At 37.1% G+C, this 9,708-nt stretch overlaps 2 protein-coding genes across 6 annotated transcripts in view; both read left to right on the plus strand.

Moving 5' to 3' along the window:
- gsr (glutathione reductase) overlaps positions 1 to 4,371 on the plus strand; it is a 15,822-nt gene extending 11,451 nt beyond the window's left edge. For all 4 annotated transcript variants that reach the window (XM_015016999.1, XM_015016998.1, XM_015017001.1 and 1 more), the window contains 9 exons: positions 266 to 335; positions 510 to 657; positions 733 to 787; positions 868 to 967; positions 1,051 to 1,302; positions 2,974 to 3,085; positions 3,170 to 3,301; positions 3,440 to 3,573; positions 3,725 to 4,371. In XM_015016999.1, coding sequence (XP_014872485.1) covers positions 266 to 335; positions 510 to 657; positions 733 to 787; positions 868 to 967; positions 1,051 to 1,302; positions 2,974 to 3,085; positions 3,170 to 3,301; positions 3,440 to 3,573; positions 3,725 to 3,874 — 1,153 coding nt within the window. In that variant the 3' untranslated portion in view covers positions 3,875 to 4,371. The remainder of the gene's footprint in view (positions 1 to 265; positions 336 to 509; positions 658 to 732; positions 788 to 867; positions 968 to 1,050; positions 1,303 to 2,973; positions 3,086 to 3,169; positions 3,302 to 3,439; positions 3,574 to 3,724) is intronic.
- A 932-nt stretch (positions 4,372 to 5,303) lies between these two features.
- The window catches only part of slc30a9 (solute carrier family 30 member 9), a 13,338-nt gene continuing 8,933 nt past the window's right edge, over positions 5,304 to 9,708 (plus strand). The window contains exons 1-8 of one of the 2 annotated variants that reach the window (XM_015016997.1): positions 5,304 to 5,416; positions 5,837 to 5,979; positions 7,139 to 7,332; positions 7,463 to 7,508; positions 7,620 to 7,719; positions 7,913 to 8,005; positions 8,158 to 8,240; positions 8,702 to 8,760. In XM_015016997.1, the coding sequence (XP_014872483.1) occupies positions 5,880 to 5,979; positions 7,139 to 7,332; positions 7,463 to 7,508; positions 7,620 to 7,719; positions 7,913 to 8,005; positions 8,158 to 8,240; positions 8,702 to 8,760 (675 nt within the window). In that variant the 5' untranslated portion in view covers positions 5,304 to 5,416; positions 5,837 to 5,879. Of the gene's footprint in view, positions 5,417 to 5,836; positions 5,980 to 7,138; positions 7,337 to 7,462; positions 7,509 to 7,619; positions 7,720 to 7,912; positions 8,006 to 8,157; positions 8,241 to 8,701; positions 8,761 to 9,708 lie in introns of both variants that reach the window. The other variant, XM_015016996.1, reaches the window with a different exon arrangement.

Here is a 9,708-nt window from a genome sequence, read left to right on the forward strand (position 1 = left end):
TGTATATATATATATATATATATATATATACACACACATATAAGCCAGAAAACATAACAGTTTTCATAGAGCTTCTAAAAGCCTTTGATTGTGAACAGTTTGACTTCACAGAAAAAAAAGGGTTAAATAAACTTTCTTTATGTAAAAATGTTAATGATTGATTAAACTTTAAGTGTTCTAAATTTAGTCTTCTCTCAAAGGTTGATTTGTTACATAAACTTCTCAGGACAAAGTGTGCAATTAACTTATTTATTTGTGTTTGCAGGACTCTTAAGGCCAAAAGGGATGCTTACGTTTCTCGCCTGAACCAGATTTATCGCAACAACCTGGACAAAGTGAGTTTAACTTCTGTCAATGTTTAGGCTACAATTTTGTGGCACGTTAGAATTATTTCATCTGTTGTTTATTTTTTTTATTTTATTTTATTTTTTATTTTATTTTCCCCCATAATAAAAAGATGAATAAATGTAACATGGCCTCATGTTGTAGTTCTGTCTGATGTTTTCCAGGCTAAAATCGAAACTATTCAAGGCTACGCCAGGTTTACAGATGACCCTGAGCCCACTGTGGAGGTCAATGGTAGGAAACTGACGGCACCTCACATCCTCATAGCCACTGGGGGGCAGCCTTCTGTTTTGAGTGATGAAGAAGTTCCAGGTAGGAATGGTGATGAGAACTTCTTTTGAAGATGTGAAATTTCACATTTAAAACATTTTTGTGTTCTAATTTTAGGTGCAAGTCTTGGCATTACTAGTGATGGCTTTTTTGAACTCGAAACCCTTCCAAAGTAAGGTTTTATATTTAAAAAAAAAAAAAGATTTTAGGCCTCACTAGTTGTCTGTAAATAAAAATCTTTTTCCTCATTAGGCGCAGTGTGATTGTAGGCGCTGGCTATATTGCTGTAGAAATGGCCGGCATCCTAGCCACCCTGGGGTCCAAAACGTCCCTTGTTATTCGACAAACAGGGGTAAGAAGCAGACCAAACTTATGAAACAGTGATGTTTCTACAAAGTATGTCCGTGCTACAAGTTGTGAATGCTCTCTCTGTAGGTTTTGAGAAACTTTGATGCATTCATAAGCGCAAATTGCACCAAAGAACTCCAAAACAACGGCATCGACCTGTGGAAGAACTCTCAGGTGAAATCTGTGAGCAAGACCGACAAGGGTCTTGAGGTGACGATCGTTACCAAAGACCCAGAGAAGAAGAACGATGAGAAGATCAGCACCATTGAGGAAGTGGAGTGCCTTTTGTGGGCCATAGGAAGGCAGCCCAACACGTCTGGGCTGAACATCGGCAGCATGGTAACAATTTACACATGCAGTGCTGACCACATTTATTACAAAGTTCTTATGAAACAGCGATGTTTCATAAGATTACTAAGAAGAAGATGTTTCACACAGGAAGATATTTGCTTCCTGTATTTGGTTTAATAAGAACAGAATCAATCATTGGTAAGTTGAAACTGGGCTTAAATCAATACTAAATGTGCATTCTACATACTTTGACCCAGAAGTTTGATTGTAGGGGAAAAAACTGCTTAATAACCATGCACTCCTTGATCTTGAGATTTGGTATTTTTTTACCAGATGGCAAAAGTGAAAGTAAGCAAACCATGACTATGGTATGTAATTTTATTTAAATACCCTCTGGTTTTTAGTCAGTGCTCTGATAAGGCACTGAGGCATCTCTTCTCTTTAAAACCTTTCTGTCATGCTAAGATTGTCTGTCTCATGTTGTGAAGCTGCCTACCCAGGGTCTATACATCCACTCGTCTCAAAAGTGAGATAAGGATCAAACCTATCTCAAATTTGGTGAATAATGATGAGAGGGAATTCTGTGGAGGGGGTCCAAGTTGTCTATCCACACAGATGATGAGTGCTGATGCAATGGATGATGAAAGTGGAACATCTGTTATAATTTTTGCATGCATGTTATCTACCTAACATTGAAATGAAATTCCTCATTGGAGGATGACATGACCAAAGTAAATAGAGTGGGTCCAAGGAATGGCCCCTGTGGGACCCCACTGTGAGTTTGACTTTGTATTTCCAATAGAAACATGGTCTGTTCTGTAAGTGAGATTTAGATTTTGACCAGTTGAGGGCAGTGCCAGTGAGGCTGTGAGTTGCTGTCCCTTTTCTATAAGCTGCCTCATCGTTGATTGAATTGAGCCTGACAACAGTGGTATCATCAGCAAACTTAATCACAAGGTTACTTCTAAAGCTGACATAGCATTGGTGTGTCAGCAGTGGTGAACAGCAAAGGGCTCAACGTAACTCCTTGTGGTGGTTTCTGATGTTGCACTGCCAGCACTTCTTGTCTGTAGTCATGTAGTTTAGTGTTAGTGCTGTTTTGCTAACACCAAAGTAATGTGGAGCAGGCTGAAAATACTGTTGTCTTTTGTTTTGAACAAAATTGCTTTCACCACAACTATTGGAGCTGCTTGTATTAATTCTTTGTACCATCTAACTTAACCAATAGGACAGCACTTATTCCTCTCCTATAACATTTCAGAAGTTTGGAGCGTGCATAGAGTGATTTTTGTCCATACTCCTATGTGTAGCCTATCAAGGTTCCTCTTCAGTTCACCCCACGTCTTAAAAATCAAACAAATGTTTGCTCCTTTTATTTTTATCAGTTATCAGAGGGACTGGTAGTGGTGCCCATACCTGTGCAATTGGTAATTTGCTTATAAATTATTTCTATTATTTCTTAATGTGGGATTTTTACTTCACTATATAAATACATTTATTTTCTGCTCTGTAAAGGTTCAAAGTCTAGCTATGTTCCAGTAACCCCATTATCTCAGTCTCTCCATCATTTTGCATAGTCAGTTTTCTACAGAAAACAGGTCAAATAATTGGATCAGTTGGCCAAAGAATTTGGCAAGAAAAAGCATATTTTTTTTATTTTTATTTTTTTTTTTGTTAAAGATTGCCTCCTGTGATTGTGCTCTTCCTTTTGTCTGCCAGGGTCTGGACACTGATGAAAGAGGCCACATCATCGTGGATGAATTCCAGAACACCTCTCGGCCAGGAATCTATGCTGTTGGGGATGTTTGTGGCAAAGCTCTTCTCACACCCGGTAGAAGACAACAAAAACGACACAAGTTGCTTCGTAGCCAAGTCATTTAAAGCTCACTGTTATTTTATTTTACTTGTGGGGCAGTCGCCATTGCTGCAGGCAGAAAGCTTGCCCATAGATTGTTTGAGAGCAAGAAGGACTCCAAGTTGGACTACTCCAGTATCCCCACAGTGGTGTTCAGCCACCCACCCATTGGTACTGTGGGCCTCACAGAAGGTGACTACTCCTGTATCCTAAATGATTTCACTTCCAGCATTCTCTATTATCTAATATTTTGGTAAATATCCCAGCATTCCTAGCTTCACTAAGCAAACCAGCATGACAGATGCTTCTTTGTTTGTGTCCTTTTCTCAGATGAGGCTGTTAAATCCCATGGAAAGGAGAATGTAAAGATCTATAAGACGTCTTTCACGCCGATGTATCACGCCATCACAAGCAGGAGGAGTCCATGCATCATGAAGCTGGTGTGTGTGGGCAAGGAGGAGAAGGTACAAGATGTCTGTGTTTGGCGACCACGTTTTTTGTTTTATTTTAATTACTTTCCAGGCACAAAGTTCAGTTTTTGTTTTTTTTTTTTTTGTTTTTTTTTGTTTGGTTGGTTGGTTGGTTGTTTTAACTTGAACCGTCTCATCTTTGCAGGTGGTGGGCCTGCATATGCAGGGCCTTGGCTGTGACGAAATGCTGCAGGGATTTGCTGTTGCCATCAAAATGGGTGCGACCAAAGCAGACTTTGACAACACTGTCGCCATCCACCCCACCTCGTCCGAGGAGTTTGTCACGATGCGTTGATGCAGACATCGTCCCCAACCCATTTGTTTCTCTATATGACCAAAAACTTCAGACAATCAGTCCAGAACCAGGACATTCTTTCATCAGAGTGATGACTTGTTTCATGATATTGATCATAATCTTAAATTTTTTGCATTTAAGTGACCTTAATTGTAAACAGTGTTCATATTTTTCACTGATTATATTTTTTACCTAAACAACCTTAAATTCAGTTTTGACTCTTAAATTATGTGGTGGGCCTTGACTGATTAAACACTCTAAATACAGTACAATGACGGTGAAATGAAAGTAATGAATGTGCAAAGATTGTTGTCAAGAAACCACCTGAATAATCAAACAATAACACCTCCTTGTGTTTGTGTTTGACTTATCGGTCATTTATGTAATTTATAATAAAGCCACAGCTGCCCTTTGGAGCACCATTTTAATGCAAAGTCAGGATCTGTATCAGTTGTAGTATTATACAGATGCAATAAACCTGCATATTTCTTTCTTAAGTCTTGGGATTATCTTGTTTGGCGACAACGCCCTTTTCTATTATTACACTGTTAAGTCCTTCCCTTTTGTATTTACAACTGATTTGGGTTGGGTAATGACGGAAGCACGCCCTTCATGCTGACCGATGAACTCTATTAGTGCTTTAACACATTATTTTTCTTCTGTTAGAAGTTACGTTAACAGAGTTACTGCAAAAAGTTCCTCTTTTGTGGTGTGCACATTGCTGAAAAACTGTCAACACATTTTTTGACAGTTTCAGTTAAATATTATATGCAATTACATAATGCTGTGAAGATATTTACAATATTTACTCCTATTTTTTTTTTACAAATTACACTGAAGGAGGAAAAACTTATACTTTCCCATGAAAATGTGCTGTAGTTATTCATAAAAGCAGATTGGATTTAACTGAATCTTATATTAAGTTGCATGCCAAATAAACATGACCATAAATGTTCACAAATGTGTAATGCTGGAAGATAAAAAAAAAAAAAACAACTTTATGACAGTGGCATAATCTCACACCTGTAAATTTCAGTGCAATTTATTCAGTGGGGTAAAAAAATAACAATTTTTGTGTGAAACTATGCTACTACAAAGAAAGTGGATGTTTTCAAGCTTCTTTTTGGATCGCATTTTAAAACTTTCTATATTAGGTAAGAATATTGTCACCTTTTAAGGGAACTAGTTCCATATTCTCTAAGTTTATAAAAATATACTTATTTTAGATAATGAAAAAGGAGGTCATCTTCTTCTGATAGTCGTTTTCTTTCTCTTGTGATACATAATAGTTAATATGTCTTTAAAATGAATGTCAAAAAACAGAAAAAAGATGCTTGACCTTCCACAGCGTAGTGCAAAATATCGCGACATCATTTGATTCCCCAATGAACTCATACTCACTCGCGCGGGATTACCTCACTGAAATGTCATAGGTCACGTGATTAGGCGTTTGTAGTTTTTTCCATCGTATGTCTGAAGCGGCGTTACGATCAATTTGTAAAATGGATTCATACTATGCAGAGCAATCTTCACCGTAAAAAGGTATTTCATTTTTATGACAATATTTTATAAACGCAGCCGGTACTCAGTTGCTTCAATTTAGTCTGAAATTTAAATGTTAAAGAGCACCTGTTATTTCCAAGGCTAATGACGTTAGCTGATCATGCTACTTAGCTATGTAGCTCTGTTTCCACCGGGTTTGCTTAACGGAGCAGAACAGAGCTAGCCAAAAAGCAGAAGCTGTACTTTTCTGTTAAATGAAAAATATTCAGTTTTACCATAACTGTCAGTTTAGTTTATCGTGTTAGTTTGTTTTTAGCCACGCTAACGTTGCTAACTAATGACACTATCTGAACCTGAGAGGATATTTCTCAACGTTAATCTGTTTGAAAGGTGGTTGGGTTAAGTTGGCAGGCTGGTAATGCTAACACAACTGTGACTGGGATATCTGTGAATTTACAGAGCACACTCCTGCACTTCAACACCAAGCCCCGCTGCAGAGAGGATGTTACCCAGCCTGGCCCACAGACAATGGCATGTCTTCTGCAGAGTGTCCCTGCAGCACAGGTCCTCGCTGTCCCAGTGGTCTCATAGGTTTCCCCGAGGTGAGCTTCTGGATGAGTTGCCTGTTACTGTTATATCTACTTTAAATCTGTTTTTTTTTTTTACTGTCGGGGAAAAAACAATGGGATCCTAGCCAGACTTTTTATTGTTATATGTAAACCAACTCATTTCAGATAATTTCAGATCAGTCTTTTAGAAGACTTCACGATCACTCTTTCCATTTGCTTTATTGTTGTCAGTTGATGTTGAATCAATATTATCCTCCCTAGCAACCGACAAGGCAACTAATCAGCTCTTTTGTGTTAACCTTTTTCTTATTTCTGAATTTTTTTCCTCTCGCATTGTGCATGTTTTTAATGAAATTCTAGTTGTTCTTTTATCTCTTACAGGAAAAAAATATATATATAATTTTTAGACATTTGCTTTTGTTGTAGTACTCTATAAAGGGCAGAATGATAAAATGAGTACCAAGACCATGAGTACCATGAGTACCAAGATTGTGTGTATATTTAAATTATTTAGCAATAGTCAAATTATCCAAACTATAGTACATATGTTTGGGCAAAGTTATGCAGTCATACTTGCACTTTGCCTGCTGATAATACATGGAGTCTCACTTCTCACCTGGCATATTGTTGTGACCAAAATACTTCCAATGACAGTTGGGAGCATTGTTAACAAAGAGAGAAGTGACAAGAATAAGGATATTATCACAACTGCATTTGTTTTCCAAAATTGTTGTTATACTGTTATAGATTAGTATTATTAATTTTGCTGCAATATAAAAAGTTATTTCCTGTTTTTCAGTAAAAGCGCTTCAATTCCTGTTTAAATGTGTTATTTACATTTTTTGTGTAAATTATTTAACATAAAAACCTGGTATTTTTACAGAGGGTTGTCACAATGTTTAAAGCTTCATGTTAGACATAGTTTGAGCCATATTACATGTTCAGGCCAGACTTTTGTCTCTTATAACCCAAAACCTTCAGAGACTGCATCAAAAGCTTCTTGTGCTTCTTATGATGTCATTGATACAAATATTCACAAAGCAGAGAGAGTTTCTACCTCAGTTTGTCTTTGGATATCCACACTTAATTGCCTGATGTTGTTTTTTTGTTTTTTTTTACTGTCATTGTAATTTTTTATGGAAAGAAAACACACAATTGCATATTATCACTAATGAGCCACTGTGTTGCACAGGTTGGCAGATTGGAGGCACACACAGCTTATGGCTCAGCCTTCCTGACTCCCGTGTGGCCTCTCTGGGGCTCACGAAGGTGCAGTACTACTCTACCTCTGGTGATAGTAAAGATGGTCCTCCAAAATCAAAATCAACTGATTCCCCTTCAGCAGAGAGAGTGGCGACTGGTGCTGCAAAAGTCACCACAAATTCATCAGGTAAACTTTTCCATTAACACACTGGTTAATTTTTTTTATGTCTACCTGATTACAGGTAGACATCAAAGAATTATGGAAGTTTAAGCTTAATTTTTATTTTTTATTCATATCTTTACTTCCATAAATAAAGCACTGCAAGGACTAATGAAAGTTGAGGCAATTCAAGTCAAAGGTAAAAGGTCACATTTGCGTGTTCTTGTCAAATTTTGAATTGTTTCCCTTGGTAGCTGATTCAGATTGAAATCAGTTTGTCATTTGATTGGTCTTTTAATTTTGCACACAGTTCGAGCTGTCCTCAAAAAAAGGGAGTATGGAGCCAAATACACTAAGAACAACTTTATCACTGCTGTCAGAGCGATGAATGAGTTCTGTCTCAAACCAAGGTAATTCCTTTGTCTTGTATATAAATATTATGGGAAATGGGAAACTGTTCCATTTCTTTGTGCGACAATAATTGTACAAATTCCCCTGAAGTTAATAATTGAACATGCTTTTGCAGTTCACTTGAAAAATATTGCCTGACATTTCTTTTAGTCTGTTTTAAATTTTCTTGCCCTACTCCTTTTGTACTTGCAGTGATCTGGAGCAGCTCCGGAAGATCAGAAGGCGCAGCCCCCATGACGACACAGAGGCTTTCACTGTGTTTTTGCGGTCAGACGTGGAGGCCAAGTTAGTGCAAAATTCTAATGTTGCGTCTCCAAAACATCCAACGAGAATTATACCAAATCTTTTCAAACAAGTCATTTATTAAACCAGCATTTACATGCATATTTCTCTTATGTTGATTTATGATTATATTCTTTTTTTTTTCTTGCTATCAGAGCACTAGATGTGTGGGGAAGCATTGAAGCTCTAGACCGAGAGAGGAATCTCAGGAAAGAAGTGGAGAGAGAGTACCAAGAGAGTAGGTTTAACATTTGTTTCTTTGTGGATAAATTGAAAGCACAAAGTTTTCTCTGTTCATAGAGGCTGCATAAAAAAATACTCAAAATATGTTTATTTTGTAATGTAGGTAGAAAAACTATTCAAAGTCCCAACTGGAAATGGTTTCAATAACTTTTCAGCTGGGATTTGTACTTAGACCTTTAGGTAAACTGCCAGAGTCACACCTGTCATAGCCACGCTAATATTCACACAATTTGCAGCAGCAAAATTGTCAAAAAACCCACAAATTATTCTTTTTTTATTTATTGATTGATTTATTGTTTGAAAACTTGGTAAAAATGTTGTTTTCTCATTTATATCATAAATACTACTAACCAGATAATCTCTCAGCTGGAATGGTTATGTATTCCCTGTTTTGCTGTGGGGTTGTAAAAAAATGCTTAATTTTTGCTTTTGTTTGTCCTGTTTGTTTATCTGCAGATATTTTTCGTAACCAGCAGCTGTTAAAGGAGTACAAAGACTTTTGGGGAAACACTAAGGTAAGAGCCTTTTTTTTTTGTCCCACTGTTTTTGGGGTTATTTTTTTGTGGAATTCCTGACTTTATTCCTTATCTCATCATCTAAATGCTCCAACCATCCATCTGTGTTTCCATTTGTTTGCACAACTGTTAATTTATCCATCTGTCAAATTGTTTTTCTGTATATACTTTAATCCATTTTTGTTCATTTTTAATCCATCTATGAATTGTTTGTCTGTCATTTGTTTATCACTTTGTTCATTTGTCATCATATGTTCATCCATCCTTCTCTCCCTGTGTTTTTCCATCCATTTGTTTCTCCATCATCCATTATATTTTGACTTCTGTAGAAACACCTGCTGTAAATTCACATTAAACTGTTGTATTTCTACATTAAAAATAAACTGGTAGATTGACACCTTTGAAATGTTGCAATGTGACACTGTACTGTTAATAGTAGCTACATTGATATTGATATGTTAATGTATAGCATTAACATTCAGTAACATTTGTGCCACCGTACCATAGTTAATTACTCCTAGTTGTGTTTGAGTGACCTTTGTCCCGATAACTGAGGTCACTGCATCTTTTACACACAGTGACATTCATGTTGCCCCCTGTCTTTGCTGTATGGTTCTGATGTTATTTCAGTGACTGCGCTGTACCTGGCTGGTATGTGGTGGTATATTCTACACTCTGCTGGTTTGTTTGGTCAGAGGAGCCATCTAACCTGCTGCCCTTTGAGAGAACAATAGAGACAAAACTAGAAAATTCCTGAAGAAATTTAACCGGGGCATGCCAAAGTTTGCCCGTCGGTTGGAATCCAGCGTTCTGATGCTAAAAATAATCATCAATGCTAAGCTTAGCTAAATTGTAGTCAATAACCTGTGGAGAGGCAGAAGCATGTTGACGGACGAAGCTGTACTTGTACCATTCATCATGTTAAAATTAATGCATAAGCTAAAATTA

Source organism: Poecilia latipinna, unplaced genomic scaffold (assembly GCF_001443285.1).
Source record: "Poecilia latipinna isolate Pla-1442-1.1 unplaced genomic scaffold, P_latipinna-1.0 Scaffold2089, whole genome shotgun sequence".
NCBI classification, from domain to species: Eukaryota; Metazoa; Chordata; class Actinopteri; order Cyprinodontiformes; family Poeciliidae; genus Poecilia; species Poecilia latipinna.